Source organism: Myotis myotis, unplaced genomic scaffold (genome assembly GCF_014108235.1).
Source record: "Myotis myotis isolate mMyoMyo1 unplaced genomic scaffold, mMyoMyo1.p scaffold_m19_p_3, whole genome shotgun sequence".
NCBI classification, from domain to species: Eukaryota; Metazoa; Chordata; class Mammalia; order Chiroptera; family Vespertilionidae; genus Myotis; species Myotis myotis.
In genome coordinates, this window is record NW_023416335.1 from 9,563,998 (window position 1) to 9,591,714 (window position 27,717).

Below are 27,717 nucleotides of genomic sequence, written 5' to 3' on the forward strand. Positions count from 1 at the left end.
TGTCCTATGAATCCAAATAAATAAAATATTTTCTTTAGTTTATGTTTCTTTTATGCAGGACCTCACAAAGCCCCATTAGTAGAAATAGAATTTAAAGAAAATGTATATACATTGTGATAACAATATTATAGCTCACTTTATTAATGGACAATTTAAATATTTTGGTGTAAAAAATTAGAAATATATCTTCATACTATTAAAAAGCATTCTCATGGATACAGCCTTTGGTGTTAGATTAAATCATTAGCAATGTTAAAATTTGCTGTGACAAGGCACTGAAGTAAAAACTTTTCCCAGATAATGAATTTACTCAACTGCCATTATGCATTGTCAAACAAATGCAGGGGGTCAGTATCTTGAGAGTTAAGGAAGCATCTTTGATGGTCTTTGCATAATGTCCTTTAATTCAGTATCTCAGCACAGTGGGCATAAAGGTGTTGCTTGAGCCATTAGGGATGCTATTATCATAATCATATTAATTCTGGCGAAGAGCATTTTGCAGCAGTGACTATGCAGGAAAGTCTGACTGACAGCTCTGAAATGGTGTTGAAGCATAAGAGATTAAGTGCACCTTATCGATCAGTCTGCAACTGTACCATTAAAATGCATAAGCTTCCCAGGATGGTGCAGTCCAGTAATAATAAATTACCCAGTGAGTTTATTTATTTAGGATTCTGAGGATTTCACCAGGTGTTTCTTTTTAAATAGAAAATTTTACTAAATATCCAAATAGACATAGAGAATGAGTTCCATTGAGTTTTAGATTTGTGGTGTACATAGAGTCAAGGCTAACATTTTCTCTTGTCCATGTGTTTGTGACTGTCCTCAGGAAGAGATTAATCAGCTACTATCAATAGAAATGACAATTTAGTTTTAATGTAATTTTTATGTGACTGTTTCTATTGTCATTACAACTGCTTTTCTGATACTAATGCCAGACAAGGATATGACAGCCAAAGAAATTTGCAGGTCAATATCACTGATAAACATAGATGTAAAATTATTTGATAAAATATTGCCAAGCAAAATTTAACAATATGTCAACATATATGGTATACCACATTAACAAAATAATGGATAAAAATCTTCTGATCCTCTCAATAGAGGCAAAAATAGTGTTTGACAAAATAAATCAATTTATGAAAGAAAAAAAAAAAGCTCTCAACAATGGGTATACAGAGGGAATGCTCCTCAACATAATAAATGTCCTATGTGAGAAGCCTACAGCTAACATCATATTCAATGGTTTAAAAAAATGAAAGCTTCTTCTCTATGATCTGGGATAAGGTAAGGATGCCACTTTTGCCACTTCTACTCAACATGATACTAGAAATCATAGCCAGACAAATTTAGCAAGGAAGAGAAATAAAATGCATCCTGGTTAGAAAGGAAGAAGTAAAATCTGTTTGTATATGACATGCTTTTTAAAAAATTATATTTATAAAAAACAAAGATTCTACACACATACAAAAAAAATTAGAACTATCAAACTCAGCAAACTTTTTAAAAAATCTAGCAACTTTGTAGGGTAAATAGCAACACACAAAAATAAGTTGCAATTATATATGCTAACAATGAACTATCTGAAAAGGAAATTATGAAATAATCCCATTTTTCATTGAATTAAATAATTAAATACCTAATTTTTATTATTAGATATTTAAAAAGCTACAGTAATCAAACAATAAAAACAAACATATAAACCAATAAAACAGAGCACATAATTTAAACTACACTTATGTAGTCAAGTGATCTTCCACAAGGATGGCACAAATACACAGTGGGGAAATAAGAGTGTCCTCAATAAATGGTGTTGTGAAAACTGGATATCTACAAGCAAAAGAGTGAATTGAATGAAAATGAATTGAAGACTTAAAAATTATACACAAAACCATAAAACTCCAGAGAAAGAAAACATAAACAAAAAGCTTTTGACATATAGTAGTCAGGTAGGATTTCATAAAATTAAAAAGTACAGCAAAATAAACAATCACCAAATAAAAAGGCAACTTATGTAATGGCAGAGAATATATGCAAGCCATATATTATAAAGGATCAATTGCCAAAATGTACAAGAAACTCCTGCATCTCAATAGCAAAAACAACCAAATAAACTTATTTTAAAAATGGCAAAGGAACTGAATAGACATTTCTTTAAAGAACACATACAAATGGCCAACAGATATCTAAAAAGGTGCTTCACATCACTGATCACCAAAATCAAAAATCAGATCTCACCTTACACCACTTAGGATGCCAATTATATATTCTAAAAGCATATTGAGTAGTTGCCAACAGTGTGGAGGAAAGGGAACCCTTGCATACTGCTGGTGGGAATGTTAATTGGTACAGATACTATGGAAAACATTATAGGGGTTCCTCAAATGATTAAAAATAAAACTACCCTATGTTCTAGCAATTTCACTTCTGGGTATATATCCAAAGAAAATGAATTCAGTATGGAAATGGTATCTACACTCCCATATTCACTGCAGTAGTAATCACAATTGCCATGATATGCAAACAACCCAAATGTCCATTGAGTAATTAAAGACGAAGTGATGTGTGTGTGTGAATGGAACACACACTATAATGTCATATCATTCGTTCTTTAAAAGTAAATAAAGGTTTACCATTTGGGGACAACATGAATGAACCTGGGAGACATTGTGCTAAGTGAATAAGACAGGCACAGAAGGACAAATACTACATGATACCACTTATATAAAGAATTTAAATTAATCAAACTCATAGAAGCAGAGAGTAGAAGAGTGGTTGCCAGGGACTGGGGAAGAGGAAAATGAGGAATGAGTTACAGATACAAAGTTGCGGTTGTACAAGAGGAATAAATCCTACTGATCTGCTGTACAGCATAGTGCCTCCAGTAAATGTTATTATATTGTAAACCTAAAATTTTTCTAAGAGAATAGATCCCATGTTGTGCTCTTATCTATATACATAAAAGCCTAAGTAACCGAATGACTGAATGACTGGTTGACCGGTAGCTATGATGTGCACTGACCACCAGGGGGCAGACACTCAATGCAGGAGCTGCTTCCTGGTGGTCAGTGCGCTCCCATAGCCAACCTCCTGCAGCCCCTCCCCCAGCTGGCCAGCCAACCTCCCGTGGCCCTGACTGGCCCCGATCGCCAGCCAGGCTGAGGGACCCCACTCATGCATGAATTCATGCACCGGACCTCTAGTCATAAAATAATAAATAAACAAATAAATAGGGCAGGTGGGAGTTTTGGTGGTGGTGTTACATGTTTATGGCATAGATCGTGGTGATATTTCATGGGTTTATACTTTAAATGTATCGACATGCTGATGTGCATATTTTGGGAGAATTTTTAGTGAGCCTCTGAGAGCAGCAAGCTCAGCCTTTTATGGTTGAAATTGTAATTTTCTCAGAATGATTGCACTGTCTCCTGATATTCCTGATGCTAAAGAAAGCCTATCATCCTGTGCTTTTACACGTGGTCCCTGGTGTCCCTTTGTCTTTGATGCTTAGCTTCTGCACCACAGTGGGTCTGGGTGGAAATTGGGTTTGATTTTTTTCTGCATGGAGTTTAGCATAAACCTTCAATATGTGCATTCATGTCTTTCTTCAATTTGGGGAAAATTTAAACAAATTATCTTAGAATATTGCATCATTACCATTTTCTCAATTTCCCGCTTTTATACATTTTCATAGAGAGGCTGGAGCTTTGCTTTCACTCCACATTTTTCAAATTCTTCATATTTTTATTCCTTTTCTTCACTGATCTATAGTCAGTGATTTCATCATATCTAAATTCCAATCAATCGCACTAATGCTATATTCACCTTTATGTAATCTAATATTAAAACATCTGATGCTTTTTTAAAATCTAGAAAAAAATTTATTTTTAATAAAGTCTTGTTCTGTTTAAAAAGTTTAAATTTAGTGATGGTATCCTTTCTCTTTGATCATGGCAAATGCACTTGTTATAAACTCTCAGAACTTTAATTTTTAGAGCATATCCCTGAGTTTTATATTAGCTACCTCACACTCACACCCATTTGTTTCCTGGTAGTAGTTATAATTTTTTTTATGATGATTTTATAATGTATATATTTCTCCCTTTGAATCAGGCGTGTCTGATTTGTAGCATTTGTTTCTGTTGGAATTGTAAGTTTTCAAAAAAATCTTAACTAGTTTTCTGTTTCTCATGAAGAATTCTATCGCACTCTATGTCATGCGAAATTAGACTCCCTGTCAGAACTTGGCAGCTGCATGGCATTCAGTTTTGCGTTGGTAACATTGCTTCTCTGGGCTAAGGGGCACTTTTAACTAGTCCCCATTTCAAAGAGGAAGTGGTACCTCATCAGGGTCCTTGGCTTTATGCACAGAGGTCATTGAAAATCTCGCCTTCTCTACTCACACTGGTGATACAACTCTAGACCCTAATCCTCTCTCACTGGTTGTAATATTCATAAGAACCATTTCACTTGCACGTTCCTCCCAGCAACAGTAACTTGTGTGCTTCCCTTCTTGACTGCAATGCTTGTTTTGTTTGTGTTGTCCTTTTCTCATTGAACTGGCTCTACCTAAAACCAGAATGTTGCTATAGACCAGTGGTTCTCAACCTTCCTAATGCCACGACCCTTTAATACAGTTCCTCTGTTGTGGTGACCCCCAGTTTCATTGTTACAAATTGAACTTAATTAAAGCATAGTGATGAATCACAAAAACAATATGTAATTATATATGTGTTTTCCGATGGTCTTAAGCGACCCCTGTGAAAGGGTTGTTCGACCCCCAAAGGGGTCGCGACCCACAGGTTGAGAACTGCTGCTGTAGACTGATTATTTATGTGCACTAAAATTCCTGTGTTGAAACCCTAATTTCCATTGTGATGGTATTAGGAGATGCAGGCTTTGGGAGGTGGTAAGTCAGGAGGGTGGTAAAGTCGTGAATTGCATAAATGTCCTTATAAATGGGACCCAGAGAACCTTCCTTGCCCCCTCCACCATGTGAGGACAACAAGAAGAAAGCCTCTATGAAGCGGGAAGTGGGTGGGCCCTCACCAGATACTGAATCCGTCTCCACTTTCATTATGGACTTCCCAGCCCCAGAACTGTGAGAAATAAATGTCTGCTCTTCATCAGCCATCAGTCTATGATATTTTGTTATAGAAGGCTATGAAAATAGACTATGAAAATGTCTAATATCTTACAAGTAGTTATAGAAAGCAGTTTAATTTCCATAAAAAGCCAGCATAGTGTGGTAGAAAGCACACGGATCCCAAGTGTTGCTCTTTCATCAACGAGCTGGGTGCTCCCGGGTAAATTACTTAAATTCTCTGAGTCTCATTTTCTCCATCTCTTCTTGAACATGCCTTATTTTAGACATTTCTGGGTTTTTAAAAAAATCAAATAAGTGACTCCAAAGTGAGTTTGTTGCCTGTCTTGATTTATGTCCACTCATCACTGAATTAACTCTCTGAAACATGTCTTTTCTGGGCATCAGTGCCCTGTTAATTACTTTGGTGGGAGGTGGGGGTGGTGGAGAGAGGGGTTGGCAAACCCAGTGGCTGGAAGTAAAATGGAACCCTTCTATTACAAGTTTAGTTACGGAGACCATGATTTTGAGACTTTTTTTTTTTTGAAGCACATTGATATGACTTCATTGGTCTTCACTTTTTGTGAAGTTGATTAAAAATAGTGCTTGGGGTGGTGGTGTCAGCAAAGTGCCTTTATGATCCCTTATTGGCTTCGATGTATTTTTATTCAAACATCCTCACAGAAAGTCTGAATTAGAACATCAGATGAGCAAAGAGTCAAATGAGAAATGCTTAAAGTCTCCCAATCAAAAATTGGAGGAATCATTTAAAATTATGTTGAGTCATTTCAATAAAGATAGAGATAAAATCTAAAAGGTCTTATTCCTGGCTTACATCTGGTGTGTCATAGAAAACAGATAATGCTAAAAATTTAAGAAAAATTTTTTATCAATTTTTGCCTAATTCTTAGCATAAATAATAGAAAATTACTTTGTTTTTTAATTGAAATATTTGAATTATTTATATATTATTCTAAATGGATGACTGGTATATCTCTGTAATAATTCTTATTTAGAAGTCCCATAGTTAAGGACTTCATTAACCCCTCATTTGGCACATAATGTTTGCAATCCACTGAGTTGGGTATTGAATGGAAGATTATATGAAGACATAAAAACATGATAGAATACATCACAAAAAATGATGTATTTCCCTATGTGTGTATCAAAAATGTAATCTTTGGACTTATTGCTTCTTTCAAACTATTGTTGACAATGAAAAGTTTTTTAGAATATAACTTAGATCTACTTATATACTTTCATGTGAATTGCTATTTCTTTACAACTCAATGCTCTAACAATTAGGAATTACTTCCATAGGCATTTGAATCTCATCCTTACAATATTTTAGTCCTACTATGTGTGAAAGCAAATAATAACTTTGAACTCTAGAGTCAATTTAACAAGAAAAGTTGCTATTAACCAGCACACTTTTTTCACAGTTTTGAATCTATAACACCCAAACTATTTGTAAAAAAAAAAAAAAAAAATTAGTAATAATTTTATGAACATGTTGCAAGGAAACTTTGCAGGCAAAAATATAATAAAGTATTGATTTTTATGCTCTACAAAGCTAAAAAGGTGACTTTCAACAGACTTTCTCAAAACATGAAAAAGATCATTCTTTTTCTTTATTATTCATAACTAATCTTTAAAAACCTGAAACTAGTTTGTTTAGGGCCCTTCACGAACTGCAGGAATAGACTTGAACTTCTTGGTACTTAAAAAGAAAGATTTGAAAAACACATTGCATTGTGTTATGGTCTGGAATCATTGGATAAATGAACTAGATTTTGAGTTGGTCCGACGGTTGTGGGTTATTGTTAAGCTGATTAACAATGAACTAGATTTTGCATACAAATACAAAAATAGAAAAAGGCTGTTGTTACATAATACTTCCTAAAAAATTAGATAATATCAATCTACCTTTGTGCTCTACCAGCTACTGCTACTTGAGAGGAACCAAGTAGCAGTAATTAATAGTTTATCTTAAATACAGAAAATCCCCCCATGACTCTTAAAATTTTATAAATATTTTCCTGTTTTTCATTAAATAGTTTAAAGTAAAAGTCTAAAAAATAGCAAATTTCCCTATAAAACAAAAAAATAACTTGTGTGGGATTTCGATGTGGTTGGATAGCAGGAACAGGATACATGTTGATGGGTAATTTAAGAACACCAGCCTTATGTTACTAAAGGTCAGCAAAGCCAAGAGCATAAAGCATTTCAAATACCCCTACAAAGCTTCAAGCTAACTGTAGCTGATCAGCTGAGTCTTATAGTTGATTATTGGACCAAAGCACCCATAGAGGTATAAAATGTAACTGTATGTTAAGACAGATATCTGGGAGTGGGTGTTTTTAAATGTACAACTAAATACATGAAGAAATGTTTTTACAAATCGGCCCAACTGTTATGTTTGGACAGCAACAAAAACTTTCATCAGGCAGCCAAATGTCAGTATTGTGCAAGTTCATTCTGTGTTTGTATCCCTTTAAGGAATTTTGCATTTGGTGTTGCATGTGCTAGACAATGCCATTAGGAAGGGAGCTTTTCTGAAATTCTCCTGGGTCCATCACACAGTGTTAATTTTCCCAGTGTAGTACCTGCACTTGTCAGTTATGCACATAGCAAAATGCTGACCGGTGGCTCTGAGAAGAGGAAGAAGCCAGGCGTGATTACCTTGATTGCTATGGAGATGGAGCTTCTTTTGTGGCTGTTTGTCAGCTGAAATGGAGATGCACTCCGAGAAACCCAAGATGAGATCACTGTCGTTTTGGATAAAGAGGGTCTCAGAAGCCTATTTAGGAACAAGAGAATTTCTGCACGTCACGGACAGGCTCTGATCATTTAGGTTGGGCCTCTTGAATTAATGTCGTGAACTCTCTGCTCACTACATAATTGCAGTCTGTTCCTGTAATGGACTGAAGTTACCAGGTTTCATGCCTACTTTTACTTACCTTGACAGCTCACAGTTGTGAGGCAAGGCAGCTGCCAAGATTCTGCCCAGCCATTAAGTGGCAAGGGAAAACTGCCAAGTTCAGATGAGGTCACCAATTGAAAATGAGCCTCAGTTTTGGGGTTAAAATGTCTTTCAATGGGTTGCATTCTGCTTAGTTTGTCTCTTTTATTTTCACTTAATGTGAATTGAGATCATGATAAAGTTGAAACTCTTCAAAAAAATCCTAATATTGTTTGTCAGAATTCTAATTCTATACTTTCTTCATTTTAATCCTGAGAAAGGTTTCCTATGGGCTTACCCAAATTCCTTAAAGGTTGCCTACATTTCTGGAGAAAAAGAAGTCACTGAATTAATATTTGGGCGCTGATACAAATAGTCACAAAGGGAGTAATGATGTGATTTGCCTACATCAACCTGACATACCAGTGAAGATGGGACCACTGTGGTTATTTGAATTGAATAAGATTTTGACCAAATTTCTCAAGTGTTAAGCAAAGGAAACCACAGATATGTGCAGACTGACTAAGGAATGTATTCTGCCTTGTAAATATTCATACCGAGTTACCAGACATAAAGGAAGAGCTAGGGTTCACAGAAAGGAGTAGCTAGCTCCACTTTCTCTCTTTCTCTAACTTTACAAATGATATTTCTATGAGTATTCATCTCTCGAGGAAGATACAGGACCATAAAGTACTAATAAACCTGTTTGTTCACACAAAGATGGTTGATTGACAGAGAATTACTGTGGTAGTAGAGGATGCGTTACCTATGTTGACCTTATGGAGCTCCAGTTAGCCAATTCAGTTTCTAGCCAGTCTACATATAATGAGTTCAATGTGGTGGATGCCAGGGCTGCTTTGATCGTTATCACTGCCCACCCTTCACAATTTTTAAAGCAGTAGAAATCCAGAACCCCCTTTCGTTACTATATTCATTGAAAAGCAAATCTTGTCAGAGAGGATAATTTAACACTGGTCATTTATAAAATATCTCATTGTAATACTATTTTTTTCTATTATACAGATATTTCAGCCAATCCTGAAATTGCTGCCAACCAAGAATTTTAAAAATCTAAAATTTACCTCCACAAAGTCCCAAATTATGTCAAATTTAAGTATCTACTCAGATCATTTTGCTTTGACATATAAGAGCAATCTTATAGCTAGGAACACAATTTTATGGAAAAAAATAAAACAAATAATGTACATTTTAAGATACTGATACTGATCTTTTACCACAGAAGGAGGATGAATTCTAAAAGATCACTAACCTAGAAAAACTCTTCCAAAATGAGGTCATATAAAAAGAGGGGTAAATGTCTTCCATAATTATATTCTGATAAATTTATTATTTGTCAACCTGTGAAAGAGAGACGGCTATGGTGCAATGAATTCCAGAATTTTATTACATTTGTTGTTCATTCACTTCAAAAGGAGAAAACAAGAACAATATTCCCTTAAATGAACAACAGAAAGAAGGTTAGGCAAAAAGAATTTTGATTCTCATTCATTAGTGATATACTAGTGTCATTGTATATTAGAGGTAGAGATCTTGAATTTATCCTCTTGCCTGCATAGGGCAAAGTAATCTGGCATTGGTTCAAGTTATTATTTGTCTCCTTTCAGTGCAAGGTATATTAAATAGTATGTAAATAAACATGTCAAGCAAAACCTATTTATTGTTCCAGGAAAGCCATTTGGTACAGACTGGAAAATTAACATCTTTTTTAGACACTTTTTCTTCCCAACAGGTTGGTACATTTAAGACAAATATATATCATAGCCTGGTGTTGTTAAAGGTATAACTATGCCTCTTGCATCTGGAGTTTAATAAAAAGTAGTAAAACAAGTTTTAAAGTTTGTTGAGCTTTAACAAAGTAAGTCGGTATTTTAACTTTAATTGAATTTTGATCATTTCAAAGGTATATTCATGCCTGTATGTTCATTACTCCACAAAAGAAAAATTTAGCTTTAATCAAATTTAACAAAACCAGAGAAAGGAAGAAATATGGTTGGAAAAGCTATTCTCATTCACCATTATGTTTCATTTACTTGGCTGCCCAATCTGTTTACTCTGTCATAGAAATTGGCAAAATGGAATTGATCTCAGATGAACTTCTGCAAACTTCTCCTGGCCTGGAGCTTTTGGGAATGTCTTCTAAGGATGGGAGAAAAAAACTACCAAGTTTGATGTATTCAGTGCCCTCATTCAACAATTAAGAATACCAAGCAAAATAGAGACAGGCTCAGGGAGAACAGGCAGTCAGCTCTAGTGAAGGGGAGTAGGGAGGCAGTAGAGGGGTTGAGGAAAAAAGAAAAAAAGAGGGAGGGAACTCATAAACATAAACTAAACAACAGTGTGGTTATTGTGGGTTGAAGGGGGAGGTGGAGGTAGAAGACAGCATAGAAGGGATAAATGGTGATGGAAAAAATAAAATAAAATATATGTTTTAAAAGAATACTTGAAGCAGCAAACACAACATTAATAAATACAGAGATGAATGAGGAATAATGTAAGAAAATATAAATTTTTGTCATCACAACAGTTTGAAGAATAATGTCTTAAAATAAACTAATTTTAAAGCCCCAAACAAACAAAAAACACTACTCAGCAATTAGTTTCATGGTGTGAATGATACGATGATACATGCATCCAAGTCATAAGGAATTAATGGTAGCACTTAAAATATTTTTTTAGAGACTGTTTATTATGACAATTATTATTATAGGTAGGAGTAGGAGTAGAAATAGGTTTGGATTTGGAATAATCCAGCATCACCAATTTATAGAGGGAGGACCAGAGATGGATCAGAATTGCTAAGGGTTCAGGTGAGTAATGAAGGCCAGAAGTCAGTCAGTGGCAATGGGGATAGAGGGGGTGACCACGGGACCAAATCGCATGCTTCAGACCTGCAGGTATTGCTCAGTGGCCGAGTGTTGACCCATGAACAGAGACATCAGGTTTCGATTCCTGGTCAGGGCACATGCCCGGGTTATGGGAGGCAGCCGATCAATGATTCTCTCTCATCATTGATGTTTCTCCCTCTGCCTTTCTCTCTCTGAAATAAATAAAAATATATTTTAAAAATAGGATGTTTAATTAAATAGCATTAACAATATACAGCAAAAAAGTAAGAGGGTGAAGAAAGACGGTCAGGCCTATTGAATCAAAGTCTTTGTCACAAAATGAGAAGAAAAAAACACAGAAGGTAAAGCATCTCAATGAGGGAGAGGGGGTCAGTGACATAAAATTTAGAAACAGAGTCTGAAGAGCACAATGGATGCTGGAAGGGCAGTTGTATATATAATTCTAGAGTGCAAGAAAATATGCTGGATAGAAATAGACATGTGGGTTCATGGTGAGAAAACAGCTGATGAAAGAATGGACCTGAACAAGAACACCTGAGGAAAGCAATGCAATAGAAGGAAAGGAAAGCCTAGGCTTCCGTCCTCAGAAATAGCATCATTTAAGATGTGGGTGGAGAGAAATACATCTATTGAAGAACAACAGGAGGGAACAGGCAGAGAGGAAGGGAGCCAAAAGAAACTGAGGGCATGAGAAGGAAGAGGAAAAAGAATGTCAAGATAAAGAGTGTCCTCTTTGTCAATTACTCCAAGAGAGCAAGCAAAAGAAAAGAAAAATAAGAAATAAGATTCCATTAGATATGATTCTCAGAAACTCAGAGGTAACCATAGCAAAAATAGGTTCTGTGAAGCATAGTCAGAATATGAATAGAATAACATATATTGTGTTGCCCTATTCTCCCTTTACATTAAGATATTTTGTGTTTTTCTATCCCCCTACTATCTACACGAATAAAAGAGAAACATGCAAATTGGTGTCACTATGCTACACCCAACAGCCAATCAGGATGAGTATGCAAATTAACCCAACAAAGATGGTGGTTGATTTGCATATGCAGGCATGGAGCAAAGACTGAAGACGACTGAAGAGGCTTGGCTTCTCCACTACAGCCCGAGTGGAGAAGCTAAGTCTTGCTTCGGCTGGAGCAGAGAAGAAGCCAAGCCTCTCCGCTGTGGCTGGACCAAAGGCCTGGGTCCTGGGTGCTGGAGGAAAACCGGTGCTGGCAGCCAGGGAAAGGAAGGCCTATTGCACGAATCTGCATGCAATGGGCCTCTAGTTATATCATAATGACTAATCTTGGTTGCCACCCTGGCACCTAAGGCTACACCTCATAAAACATTTTCTCAATTATTTTGATCTTGTACACAATAGTCAAAATAGTAAACCTGTGCAAAAACCTAAATAGAAAATTTATCTCTAAAAATCATTTTCCTATAGAGAAAACCCATTATGTTTATTTTCCAGGGGAAAAAAATTAATAAAAGTCCATATACATTGAAGTGCTGTTCATGTATCATGAATTTACACAGGGAGAAGAGGAGGTGATCAAGGCCTAATCCTCTGCCTGTGAACCTGAATCCCCAGTGATTCTTGAAGAATAAAATAAGATATTTTACATTATTGTATTGTAGGTTTCCTAACCTCGGGGATATAGAAGTCAAAGCAGTCAGATGCTCGGCAGAAAGAGGTAGTGATGGCTCCCCAAACAATTTGGGATCAGGGAAGGTAACAGTGGGAGACAATCCAATCACCGTTGTTATCTAGCATAGACAATAACTGTCTTTGACTCACCAAGAACTTTGGATCCTTGAAGCAGATAAACAAACAAACAACAAAAAAATGCCTCTCATGGCTCAACTTACAAAGTGTTAACCATTCTCTGGCAGCCAAAGAGCTTAAAATTCAAGACCAGGCAGCAATCAACTGTGTCCCGTTGGCAGCGATTCTCTCAAGAGCCATCTTGAGCCCTTCTACCACTTTCCTCACTGTGCTCTCTTGTACGTTTGATTTTCTGCCTCTGGGTCAGCATGAGAGCGCAGCACACCAAGTGACTGTGGACCTGGAGTAGGTAAATAATTAATTCTCAGCTCAGCCAGAAGCCACTACTGCTGGCTTCTTATGACAAAAAGCCACTATTACCCTGACTCCAGGGCTGAGTGCACAGACTCGGGAAATGCCCTCGAGAGCCATGTATTTGCAATACGAGTGACTGACGACCCCGCCCCCCCCTTAGCACGGTTTCCTACCTGCTATCCCCCCAGTGGCATCCCAGTGACCAGGAGCAGCCTGAGAGAGTCTGTGATTCTTTTCTTTTTTTTTTCAGTTTTGAATTTTATTTCATTAGCTTAAAAGGTGAACAATATGTTTCAAATCTTATTAAACTCATTTGTCTGAATATGTTTCCATAGAGCACAGATACAGGATTTCAAGTAACTTATGGTAGAGGCCATTGTCCACTTAAAAATAAGCTTCTTTCTTCCACAAAAACTGCACTGAAAGGCAAAAAAAATAATTTCTTAAATACTGCATAAGAGCTAGATGCAAACTTCTGATGTAAATTTATTTCATTGTCAACCCTCATGCGAGAGCTGGGAGGCACAGATGTTCACAGTTCAGTTAAATGATACAAACAGAAAGCTTCCGTTTCTCTCAGATACAAATCAGAAACCTCCATCCATGTCTCTTACAGTAGTATGCCAGACTTGGTTGTCTTGCCAGGTCACTTCTTCTTCTTTCCTTTCCCTTTTTCACTTCCCTCTCCTTGCTGAAGAGTTTGGTCACTACCTCCTGTTTTTTGTGTCCTTGTTTTTAGGTTAGGAATCATTTCCGCTGCATACAACATTACTGCCTTCCGTGATGGGAACGGTACAAGACAGAGGCTGCCATCTTCCTGTTTGAGTTGAACCCGGACTCTGCCCCTGTACTGAGCATCATGATTCCATTCTCTGGAGTACATTTTGTTTTTCTCAAGAAATGCATTAAGTCCAACTGCTGAGCACACATCTTGAATCTCTGTAGCTGTAGGATTTTCAACAGCCTTACGTATGGGGATTCGCCTGCCCTCCGCGATGGTCTTCTTGTTATTTAAATAGGCAGGGTGTATACAAATAAACCTGTCCTGGTTGGCTGGGGACCGAGCCTCGGCGCAAGCCATCTCCGCGGTGACCACTGGGGGAGAGTCTGTGACTCTTGCACTCCCTCATTTATTTTCCCTTACCACACAATAGCCTGATTCAGTCTGTTGTTATATACCCTTTACTATTTTTGCAATCAGAAGATCTGTTTTAAAAGTATTAAATGATAAGACTGGCAGACACTTGGAACTCTTTTAAATTTAAAACCAATTTAAATGGCACATATCGTTACTTGGCCTTGGAAATGCCATTGCTTTCACAAAGCTGATAAAACAAGCAGGTCAAAGCAAAAGGTCTATTCCAAGGTTACAAAAATTTCGTTTTTAAAATTTCAAAACCAGATACATTGGTCATTCATTTGAAGTTCTCTATTTCATGCTAACCATGGCGTGTGTAACAGGAAAATAACCAAAAAAGGTCTTGATTCAGATGAACTCTCTCTTCCTCCTAGAATATATATATATATATTTTACAAGAAATATCATAAATTTTTACTTTCCACTCACTAATTTCTTTCAAATCAACTATTTTGAGTAAACTAAAGATTAAAAAAAGTCAGTGCAATTGATTCAAATAATCTAGAGATTTAAATAAAGCCTAGAGAGTGAAAGAAATGCATTTCATATCTACCCAACGATGTCACTAGTGACACCCTCACTGACCAAGGCCATAGTGATCTCTGGAAGCCCCCTGATGCAGGGATCTTTCCAAAGGCTGTGACTATCAGGGCTATGGGCCCAGCAACCTTACTTTAACCAATAACCACCCCATCGAAATCTGGCCACCATATCCGAACACGGCTTTGGATGGAGAAAGAGGTCCATAAAATGTATTTGAACCACTGACTTCACACCTCATCAGTAAACAGTAGCTGAGAATATCTCTCCTCCTTTGCTATACTTAAAGATAATCTCTTCTATCTCCTTTCTATATATGTATCTTATTTCTTTAATGTCTTTAAGTTTTTATATAAAAAAAATGAAAAGAGTGGCTAAAATAAAGAGTTGCTGTTTTCCTGAAATTTTGATTCAAGTATACAAAGACTCCTGACACAAAATAATACTAGGGGAGATGGGGACGGCCTAGGAAGAGAAAATTCAGAGCAAACAAAAATTAGTGTCTCAAAAAAGTATCCTGCCATTATAGTGGTTAAGAGCCTAAACAAACCTGTATTCATATCCTGGCCCAGCCATTTATAAGCTATGTAACTTTGAGCGAGACATTTGACCTCCCCCCCACAACATTTTATTGAAAAAGAATAATGAATAACATATACATGCTAATATATCAAGAGGAACGTGCAGCTACCTGAAGTGCATAGCTCAGCGTACTTCCCCAAGGTGAGGAAACTTTGGACACCAGCACCCACACTGAGAAAAAAAATGGCATGAGCCCCCAAGCAAGTCCCTTCTTCTAATGCCCTTCTCCTCACTTGCTAAGGAAACCACTATTCTGACTTCTAACAGCACAGTGTAGTTACTGCTTGGCTTCTGTGAACACTGTCTCTTGGCCTCTTAGCTACATCATGAAGTGCGGATTTCCGCAGTACCTCCATGCCGGGGTTGTTATGAGAATTACATGAGTTAATACTTGTGGAAAACTTAGAAGAGCCTACCACAGAGTAGGCTCTATGTTAGTGTTTGTTTATTAAAAATGCATATTTTAGGAAAATTAATCCATGCTTAATCCGTGACGTAGTATAAGTTGCATAAATCTAAACCCAGGAACTGTAATTAAAAATAGTTAAGTTCACACATGATGAAGTAAATGAAGATCTGCTCTAGTTAGACTGAAAATCAATTTCATAAATGTATTGTTCACTTTTACACAGAGACCTTAGAAAACTATTATACTGATTTTTCAGATTGGTATGGTTGAAATAAAATTTAAATGTAGCTATTCATCTCAATAATGATTGAATATAATTTCTCTTGGAAACCCAATCCTTTTTTTCTACTGTGAAACAGTTATACCTCATGTCAGATGTCATTTCAAAGAACCTCTGGATATTGTCCCCATTTACTTGTTGTATTAAATATTTGTATACACAAGTATTAAGTTGAAAAAGTAGACTTAATAGATTTGCAAATTTTTGGATTGATTAAATATGGTTATTGAACTTAAAAAATATAACCTTATTAAACAAGATGTATGTAGTGATGATATACCTGCCATCAGATTAAAGTGGTTCACTACATACCAAAAGGGATGAGATTAACATTAAGAATCCTGTTTCATTTATCATCATTTCATGCAGTTGATTTTCAGTCTTTAGAAATAAAGAAATGTTGTAACTGAGCCACCAGAAGACCATATGACTGGACTTCAAACATTTTTTTAAAGGAAAAGAAAAGAAAGCACAAAATAATTGTTCCGAGTTGAAAGAACATAGATTAAAATAGCTTTTCTTGTAAATTTTATATTTGTTTTTCTTATGTTTATAATGAACATCTATTATATTACCACTTCCATGTTATGAAATTCTTTACACTTAAGCACTCATAAATTATGTGTCTAAATATTCAGTGACATTAGACAATCAAGCACTCGTCTATCAAGATACAATTTCCAATGTTAATATTTGGGAAACTGTAGAGCAAAAACTAAAATGAAGTCGATTATGTTAGATGTAGATAATGCAGGCTCATTAAAGAAAAACAAAACCATACCTAATATCAGATGCGAGAATTTACAGCTCTTCTCTGATATCAGCAGAGGATGCCAATTAATTACCAAACCCCAAATCTGTCCACGGGATGTTTGACCCTCCTTGTTCCCTTGACTCAGCTACTCTGATTTAAATAAGGAAAAAGATCACCAGGCAACCAATTAGCTGAAAATGACAAATAACTTTCACATTTACCCCCATAAAACCCCTTTGGTCTATGAGCAAATTGGGCTAATTGGTCCCATAGCCTTGAGGTGCCTGGCTTGCAGGTCAAACCCTTGCAATCAACTCATCCTTCTGCTCTGTTTTTCTCAGTTTGCAGTTTGGTTTTTGATGAAACACGTGTCAAAATAACTGACAGTAATAAACTTCAAAGGTTTAGTATTGAAATTGGGGGAAAAATAATGTATTATTATTGTTGAAAGTATTACATATGTGCCCCTCTTTTCCCATTGATCCTTCCACCCGGCACTCCCCTCCCAGGTCCTCACTGCACTACTGTCTGTGTCCATGGGCTACACATATATCCACATAAGTTCTTTGGTTAATCTGCCCCCACCCACCCCCCCGACCCACACCTTCCCTCTGAGATTCTTCAGTCTGTTCCATGCTTCTGTGTCTCTGGATCTATTTTGTTCATCAGCTTATGTAAGACAAGTATCACATGGTCTCACTCATATGTGGAACCTAATGAGAACATATTTAAAGAGCTAACTTAAAGACACATCATGTCGCCGAAACCGGTTTGGCTAAGTGGATAGAGCGTCGGCCTGCGGACTGAGAGGTCCCAGGTTCGATTCCGGTCAAGGGCATGTACCTGGGTTGCGGGCATATCCCCAGTAGGAGATGTGCAGGAGGCAGCTGATCGATGTTTCTCTCTCATCGATGTTTCTAACTCTCTATCTCTCTCCCTTCCTCTCTGTAAAAAATCAATAAAATATATTTAAAAAAAAAAAAAAAGACACATCATGTCGTGTAGAGGTATCCTTCCTTACAGTGGGTGAATCTCTGAAGTTCCATTTCCACAAATGAAGCTCCAATATGTTTCAATTTTATTGAAAGCTCCCCCAAAAGCAAGAAAATGTAGCCCATATTTGGCAGACATGCGTTGTTTTAGGAATGATGTTACTATGCTGCTGGAGAAAAATACGTGAATTTTTCCAGGGAGCAGGATACCCTGTTCCTTAGAATGTTGGCACTAAGACACTTCGGGGGTATTAGAGGTCGTGCAGGCACCTGGGCACTCAGCCTCTGCAGTTACCAGGGGCCTGGCCCTCAGAGAGCCTTGCCTTGTCATCTGCTGCTGCTGTCCTAAATTCTCAACAATTTTTTCATAAGATGTCACCGTTGGCCTTTGGTTTGTACCAGGCCCACACACTATATGGTCGTCCTAATTAGAGGACTGTTCAATGCCCCAGTTCTCTCTTCGATCAACATGCTCAACGGGCATTTGCACACGTATTTTCCTTAAGACCATCTAGAACAGCGGTTCTCAACTTTGGTTGCACATTAGAATCACCTGGGAATCTTTTTAAAATCCTGATTTCTGGGCCTTACCCTCCGGAAATTCTGTTTCTTTGTTACTAATGTTGTGGCCCCAGCCCATAACAAAGAAACAGAATTTCCGGAGGATGAGGCCCAGAAATCAGGATTTTACAAAGATTCCCAGGTGATTCTAATGTGCAGCCAAGGTTGAGAACCACTGATCTAGAAAGAAGGTAAGTTGCAGCATCTGTCTTGCCTTGCTCATGAATTGTGTGACTATGCAAATTAGTTACATGCTGTTTTTCGTTGTGTCACCTGGGACATGTATTTTTTACGTTGCCTAGATTGTGTGAGAGTTGTATGAAGGCAAGAATCAGGGGGGAGGGGGCGGGGAGAGAGACAGACAGACAGATACAACCCTGCTAGCACAAGAACCCCGGCACCTAGCTTTTCTATACTCACCTGAACGTCTTCCCTTACTAATGTCTGTCTCACTGAAGCTCACCATTCCTTGTCCTAATTTCTCGGGTTTATTTTTATTGCCATGTTAATCACCAGCAAGCCACCCTTAGTGATCTGTCATTTGGATCACAGACTGTCTCTCCAGTCTTCACCTTGTTAAATTTAAATGCTAATGCTCTTCCTTATGGCACAGACTTTGCCTGTGACAATGACACCGGAACACGGGGGAACTATTTGACTCTCAGTGAAATAGCTAATCTCTTTAGTCACATTTGAGGTGTAAAAAAATGAAAAAATATTTTGAATCGAGTGTATGTTCTCAAATTACTTAATGACGGAGAACACAGGAGAAATAATAGGCAGATATTTTCAAAGTCTTTTAAAGCAAATATGGTCAGAAAAAAAAGGGGCGTTTGAAACTAGTCTCTGATACTTCCAGCTTCTCAGCAAGGATATTGGTTTGAGGGCTTAGAAGGAGTTTCTAATGAGCTTCCAAACCTAAAACTCAAAACTCCAAAAGGAATTCTTTTCTTTTCTGATGATGATGATTTTAGAACCAAATTCTTGAGAGTGTTCATTGTCTGGTGACCTACAATGATAGGGCGTTGAGTCAGATTATTGACAATATCAATAAACACATCTTCTGTCAACCACACACTTCTCACTCCCTGGATAGTAGGGCCTGAGCACCAGTTGGTTGGATCTAGCCTCTGAATGCCAAACTTAAGCCAGGGTGCTGGACACACTTGCAGCCCTGCCCCCGGGGAGGGGAGTGATGGCCTTGCGTATCCTATTGACGTTCAAGTACGGCATCAGCAGCGGGCAGGTAGAAAAGCAGAGCAGGAGGCTCCCATCCCACTTTATTCTATTTTTGTGGTATTATATTTTCAAATACAGAGAGATTTCTTCTACAACTGCATTTTACCCATTTCTGCTTAATGAGGCTTTGCTAAGATACTGAACCTTTTTCATTGGTATAAACCTCCAATAAGTACATTTTATAAAAGAGGGAGGAAGGAAAGAAGAAAGGAAGGAAGGAAGGAAGGAAGGAAGGAAGGAAGGAAGGAAGGAAGGAAGGAAGGAAGGAAGGAAGGAGGGAAGGAAGGAAGGAAGGAGGGAGGGAGGGAGGGAGGAAGGGACCTGTCTTACCTGCATAGGATTCTTGTGTTCAAACACTCTTGACTATTATTTTTTTCTTTAAACAACATCCTTAAGAATTTACAATCCTAAAACTCTAGAAGCATTTGCATTTCTGTGGTTAAACAAACCAGTGTGCGCCCTTTAAATAATCCACGAGGGCTTCGTAACCGAGATTCAAACGCCTGGGCTGTGCTTGGTCATTAAGCAGGGCTTCAGCTGTGGTTTGTGGGCTCTTAGAAACTAAACCTCGTGAACCAGTTTATGTTTAAATCTTATTTGTGATCCTCCGGGACAAAAGGCATGGACCGGCTTTGCTGCTGTCTGAAAACTCCCTTCTTACTTTTTCAGTGGTCTCTGCCCTCCATTCATTCCATGGACGTGAACATAAAAACATTCAATATACCCAGTGCTCTGCACGATGTGTCTGCAGTCATAAACCCGGCGAAGCGAGCCAAAATCATGAGGGAACCTCCCCCCAGGCCTGAAGGCTCTGCTCAATGAGCCCTCCTACCCATCCCTCCCACTTCAGCCTCCTTCCTGTCCTCCCTCTTCTGCACTTAGCATCTCCAGTCACACTGGCCTTCAGCCAGTTCCCACCCTGTCTCTCCTCAGCACCTCTGCACCTCCTGCTCCGTCTGCCTGGATACAGCTTGTCTGCGCTTCTCATCCATTAGCCCTCAGCTTATACATTAGTACAGGCTGTCCTTGACCATCCTATGGAAATCAGGGCTTGGGATTGTTTGCTTTGAAGAACACAACACAAGCAATAATGATTCTCTTTATTTCCTTCTACCTGCTTCCTTGTTTATTGTATACCTCCCTTTCTAAAATATAAGCTTGATCAATATCAATGTAGTTATTTTAAATATCTTGTGTTTTTTTTACTTACCATTTTGTTTCCATTATACAATGCCATATTTGGGAGAGAAGGGTCTACAATAAATACTTTCAAATGCTTGGATGGATGTTGGCATGTAAATAAAACCAAACAAAGTGGCTAAGTCTCTTTTGATAAGCATAAGCATATATAAATAACTTAATTAAATCATTCTAGTATCATTCTGTTAAGAGACGACTAATGATCTATAAAGATAGACAAGAGGTAACTACTGAGTTTATATTATTAGTTTGGTAACTATCACACTTAATGGAAGAATGTTAAAATTTGCTCTCTGGATGTCTCCTTCATTACAAAATAAGGGAGGGAAAAGTACCTATTTCTCTAGCATGTGAGTTATCTTAATGCAGCTGGAGAAGCTTTGAAGTTTCTCAAATTTTTCTAGTTGAATATATATATATATATTAGAAGCCCAGCACATGATTAAATCATGTGGGTTCCTTAGGCCTAACTGCAATCAGGGCCATGTCTGCTGCCCAGCGTCACTCCTCCACCTCCACGGCCCCTGCCCAGTGAGGCTCCTCAGCCTCCACAGCCCCACCCCGTCATGCCATGAGAGCCAGACTGGTCCTTTCGTCGTTTGGGCCCACAGCTCCCGCTCCCTCAGCTCCTTAGCCTGGTGTTTGGTCATCCGTCCAGTATTTTGGATGTTACAGACCCTGGCTCTTTATATATATAGATTCCCACATGATCCTGGTACACTGGTCTTCTTAACACAAACTGAAGGAAATTGGAATGACCAAAGTTTTCAATCTCATTCACCTGGACATATATTTTGAATATACTAGCATGTACAATGTAAGCCAAAGAAATAAATATTTCTGAAACATTGTATTCCATCAGACTTCTTTGTTACCTATTTATGTCAATTTTATCTGTTTTTTATGTTTCAGACATACCAAGATTTTCTCACTTAGTGGTAAATTAGTTCCAATTAAGATTGTTTGTAAAATCTGTCCAAGTGTAACTATGAGAGGCACATGGAGAAGAATTCTGCAAAGTGGTAGGCTAGAAGAATTTTCTCATGGAAGAACGAAAGTAGGACATTGTTAGAAGGATACGCAAGATTCAGCTAGTGAGAAATTTTTTTAATTGTAAATGTAAAATAAAGCAAATTAGAGTGTCCTCTTCCCAATAATGTCAATGGTTTTCCAGTCCATAGTAAAATTAAAAAGGTAAAGATAGATAGATAATTAATATTGATTATGACATTAGGTGAGAGGAATTTATTTAATTTAAGTTTTATTATATAAATTTAGAAATTAAAAATCAGATAACCTTGTGTTGGTATCCCAATTTTTGCTGTGAAATTTTACTGAACTGTGAAATCCAAAAATCTAGGAATTAACGGGTGCCAAAATAAACAGAAGTAACATATTAATGATAACCAAAGCAGGAGTATCAGGGAGTTGTATCCTGAGAAGATATCAGATAACAGCATGGGAAGATTGCCTGTCTATTTAATCACCGTAAGTTCTGTGGCACATTCCTCAGGTGGAATTTATTAGCTTGAGAAAGGTGCTTCAGCCAAGTGTGTTTGCCAAATATTAAATTAACATTAGCCTACAGGAAGTAACCAGATTAATATTACAAATACCGCTTTTTTATGTAAGCCAGTAATTTTTGGAAGGGAAATATTCCAAACTAGAAATTTTCAATAAACTTCAGATATAATTGAAATAACATGGACATACGACTGCTTAAAGGGTGATGTTTCAAAGTTATTCAAAAATTTTTACAAGACTGACTCATGGATGCTTTTATAATAAAAATCATTCTTTAAATATTGTTTATATTTTTGTTAATTATAGAACAATGTTTTTATAACATGTTCTTGAAACCTTGAAGGCTCATATTATAAAAGACACATTTTAGTGAAGAAAATGAAAAATTTGGGGGGAATTTAGAATATTAAAGTTCTGAATCCTCAAATCAGTCATATTAAGGTGACAACAAAAATGCCACTTAAGTCAATGATTAAAAATGGGCAGTTAAGTAAACAGAGATCTGAGCAAACTTCTTAGACACATAAACAAAGGAAAGAAGAAAAGTAAGGAAAAAAGGAAAGGAAGAAAAGAATAAAGGGAGGTCAGAGGAAGGAAGAAAGAAATAAGGTACTTAACAAAGACCTTCTAGAGCAATTCTAAAAGAATCTGGGAAATGCTGACATATTTTTTTAGACAGGTGTAGGTATGTATCTGCATTCATTTGTTTATGTGAAAAATATGTGCTTAATAAATGTGAAAATGTTTACCATTACGCTTCAAATAAACATCTTATTTTCATTTAAGTAATGAGTTTAAATTTTATTAAAAATGAAAATGGTATTTTATTATAAAACCATTTCTGCAGCCTGGCTGGTGTTGCTCAGTGGTTGAGTATTGACCTATGAACTAGTATGTCACTGGTTCGATTCCTGGCCAGGCCACTGCCTGGGTTCTGGGCAAGGTTCTCAGTAGGAGGCATGCAGGAGGCAGCAGGAGGCAGCTGATCAGTGATTCTCATCTTCAATATTTCTACCACTCTCTCCCTCTCCCTTCCTTTCTAAAATCAAGTTTTAAAATTTATTAAAAAAAACATTTCTACAAATTTACCCACTAATAGAAATTATGTTGTTTTTTTATTTGATCCTAGCAGTTATGCTAATTCCTGAGGTAAGAAGTGATATAAATAAATGGGTAGATCAGTAATAAGTTAGTAAACTAGGCATTATCAATCCTGTCATGGTGGTGGAAATAGGTGGTAGACCAGAAACCTTAGGCTACTCTCCTCACACATATATGGCCTTAAATTTAGAGACTTTATATCACAAAAAAGTAAGTTTACTGTACTTGAGGTTATAAAAATAACGTAACATGAAGAGGCAGATGATTTTCAGAATAAATGATAAATTGATAAATATCAAAATGTAGAAAGTACATAGAACACAAGATTGGAATTCAGCAGAGAGATCAAGGAAGAAGACATAGTCTGAGTTACACTCTAAGAGGTGATTGGAAACCATGTAAGTGGACAAGGTGCTGAGATGAAACACATCAAAGAGAAAGAACAGGGGCAACAAGTAGATCCCGCGGAGTGCACATGTGTAGGTGGGAAGAGATGCAACAGGATAGTGAGACAAGAAATAAATAAAGTTTCCACAGAACCTGGCACACACTGTAAATGCAGTGAATTGCTTTTGGCTAGGAGAAAATGCATGCTAGTAGAAAACCTGTTCTGTACCTAAGACTTTGTGTTAACTTATTTTCTTTAGCTAGACAATCTGATCAGCAATCAAATGGAAATGGGATATTGTTGATTTATTCTCTGTTGTTGTTTTTTTATGAGGACCATTCATTGTAACAGGTATTGGGATCAACTTTCTGAGTCCTTTGAGAAAAAATAAGCCCAGTGCACTTTAAAATGCTATATTAACTAAGCAACTATAACTTGTTTTCTATTTTGTTTCTAAATAAATATACAGATAAGTCAACACTCTAAGAAGAGAAGACTGTAGCTGATGAATGCAGCCCCAAGAAAGGACCATATCCATTGAAAACCAATACAAAAAAGTCCAACAGGCCTGTAGAATTGGGCAGCGTTGAGCCTCTGTGAGAAAGCCCTCTTCACTGAGTGCTCTATAACCTACTTCCCTCTCTCACCATCTGTCTTGGCACAGAGAGCTGGAAGAACAGCTCTTTACCCAACTCCTTTGCTCCATGACCAGAATCTTGAAAGTTAAATTGGCTCCTTTTATTGTCTGCTCCTTGACTGGAAGCCAAACTAGCCATTCACTGCAGGCGATTATCAGTCAAAACTCGCTACAATGGTCCAAACAAGTTTTCCAATGGAAACATATCACATTATTAAAGGCAATGCATAAAATGTTTTTTTAAAGATTCGGGGATGCCAATAAACTTACATCTAGTGGTTTCAGAAGATGGATAATTTTTACAGTCCTAATGTGCAAAAGTTAGTTTGAATCACTTCAATGGATTCCTTTTGTTTTAGTCTTCTCAAGAAAAGCATTTACAAGAAGTAGATTGTGGGTTTGTTCATTTTTGTTTGTTTGTTTCTTTGTCTCTTTTTTAACAAAATTTTCTGGGTACCTACTCTAGGGCCAAACACTGTTTTTAGACATTGGAGGTAGAGAAATGTATATGACAGATAGTCTCTACTCTGATGGGGCTCATGTTCAAGAGTTTAAGGGAAAGATAAATTACACAAATACCTATAGATTACTATAGATAGTGTTAAATGCTATGAAGAACATTAAATACTAGAGGCCTGGTGCACAGATTCGTGCACCGGTGGGGTCCCTCGGCCTGGCCTGTGCCCTCTCGCAATCCAGGACTCCTCGGGGGATGTTGGACTGCCAGCTTCAGCCTGATCCCCACAGGCCAGGCCGAGGGACCTCACTGGTGCACGAATCCATGCTCCGGGCCACTAGTATGCATATAAGATCTTTGGTTAATCTATTCCCACCCTCCCCCCTTCCCTATGAGATTCATCAGTCTGTTCCATGTGTCCATGCCTGTGTGTTGAGCATCTGCCCCCTGGTGATCAGTGCGCATCATAGCTACTGGTCAAACCGTCGAGCGGTCAGATGGCCACTTAGGCTTTTATATATAGAGATGACAAAGAGAAACAGAGTTGCTAAAGGGATGGTTGCGAGGGGGACATTGTTGTGTGTGAATCATGGCCTGTTTAAGGAACTACCATTTGAAGTGAAATGTAAAACAATGGAATAAACCAGTTTTCTACATATCAGGGAGGGCAATTTCAATCAGAAAAAGCAACTGAAAGCACTAGGATGACAGAGAGCAACAAAAACAAAAATAGACTGGCTGGATAAGTGAATGGCAGAAGAATGATAAAAATGATGTTGGTAAAGAAGGCAAAGGCTGAATTATTTAGAGCCTTATGGACCTGAGAAGACACCTGGATTTTATTCTACCAGCAAAAGGAATCCTTGAAGTGTCCTCAATAAAGGAATGATGCAAGTTGATTGACATATTGAACCTACCCAGGCTCTACTTGATGGATTCTTTGCAGGAGAGCAGAGCTCCTGCTATTATTTCCCCGCATAACTGCAAGGAATACTGGTGCTACTTTCCGGAACAAAAATGCAAGGAGTGAAAGATACCTCCATGTTCAATAGGTCAAGTAATTCCACTGATGAAAGGTCTTAATAAAACAATCACTGATTTCCACTAGACTGCTGAGGAGGTCTTTACTAAGTGAAACACATTTCCTCAATTCTTACACCTAAACATATCCACGCTCCCTATTATTTTAGCTAGAAGCAATAACAGTGTCCAAAGAGGTGCAGTTTTCACAGGAGTAATAGTGCACATGTTCTCAAGTAGAAGAACTTCTGGAATAATTCAGAAATTATAGCCACAGTTCTGTAGCCAAGAGAAATGGATATGGCAGCTCCATAAACAACAACGCATAGTGCAGGTAAGGATTAGCAGCAGGAATTGAATACCAAATAAGCTTAAACCAGGGCAAGAACCTGTGCCAAACTTCTGCTTCTCCTCATTTGGCCCATTGAGCCTCTGTCTGTAAGAAAATACCAGAGGCATTTGCTGCTGCAGTGGCAATAAATCTGTCAAATTTACATGCTTTGAACTCTCTGAATTTTTTTTCCAAAATATAAACCTCGACCTGGAATAGTTGTATTCACCTGGGACATTTATGTGAAACTAAATGAAATATTACACGAAAGATACAATGGGCATATCAATATCAACATTAATATAATTTTTGCTAGTGACTTTTCAGAAGATATGTATGATATACAAAAATGCATTTTCTTCTTGTTTACATTTATTACACTGAAACTTATTGAGCAAACCCTTGGATGTAAATATTGAATCGGCCCTTTGCTCTTGAGCACAGTAGTACGAGGGCATTTTACCAAAGTGGGTGGCAATTATAACAACATGAGGGGGCGGCCCTGAAATGCCACGCTGACGATAAGGATAGTATTTAGATTAAAATGTCAGCTTCGGTGATTATGGGGAAAATTGAAAAGCATTTTTTCCATTTAAACTTATCAGACTGATAATGCCAAAGTAGGCGCACAATTTTTCCCCTCGGCAATGATTAGTCTGGTATGTAGAAAATGTATGGATAATTTTTCAGTTACCAGGGCCTACAGGCTCCCTTGTACTGCAGAGGAGCACAGTCTGTTGGCTGGAAAAGATCCTAGCGGAGCCTCCCATGTAGATGAACACACTGCTCTGGTGTTTGTTTGCTAACTGAGTACATAGATCAAAAGGTGGCATGAATTTGTGAAGCCCAAATTAGACCCTGTTCCCCATCGTGAGGATAAACTTTATGATGACAAATACTCTATAATTTGGAGAACCATATAGAAACTACCTGCTTTATATAGTACCTAGCTAGCACTAGCTTTTTAAATTTCCTACATGAAATATTTAAATAGAACATGAATTTTAAAAATATATAATGAATAAAGTGGTTTCCATAGTGGGGTATACAAAATTAATTTGCCTTGAAAAGTAAAAGTGGAAATGGATCTGGTCAAAGTATGTATGCACAGAATGTTAATAAGATGAGGGAAATATTATTTACTAACTAATAAAATGAGTACAATTTCTAGGCACTCCTAAAAACTGGAATTAGGTACAGTAGTCCCCAGGACTTACTTTCCAAGACCCCCAGTGGATGTCTGAAACCATGAAGAGTACCAAACTCTAAATACAGCTTCTCTTTGGCATATCTGAATTGTGAGTCACTTCTCTTAAACTTTGGTGCCGGGGTTCTTGTTCCAGCATTAAGAAGGGTTCAGCAATCTGGAAAAGGGGCTGTGTGTAACTTAAAGAATCCAGAGATGAAGCATAATTTTGAAAGGCACTTGGGGGTCAGAGGAGCCTAGTTAAAGAAACTAAGATCTCCTCATCTCAGGACCCCATGCTTTTTATTAACAAACTTTGTCCTAAGGCGAGGCAGAGATATACACTTCAGAGGGTCAGGTTTCATTACTGAGTCCATTGTCAGAATGGGGAATTA

General features: G+C 37.5%; 1 protein-coding gene across 1 annotated transcript; it reads right to left on the reverse strand.

The window, feature by feature from the left end:
• Positions 1 to 13,421: 13,421 nt before the first annotated feature.
• LOC118651556 (signal recognition particle 19 kDa protein-like) lies at positions 13,422 to 14,428 on the reverse strand. Its single transcript, XM_036300821.1, has one exon. It carries the CDS (start codon positions 14,062 to 14,064, stop codon positions 13,630 to 13,632), a length of 435 nt encoding a protein of 144 aa, XP_036156714.1. The 5' UTR covers positions 14,065 to 14,428; the 3' UTR covers positions 13,422 to 13,629.
• Between the last annotated feature and the right edge of the window lie 13,289 nt (positions 14,429 to 27,717).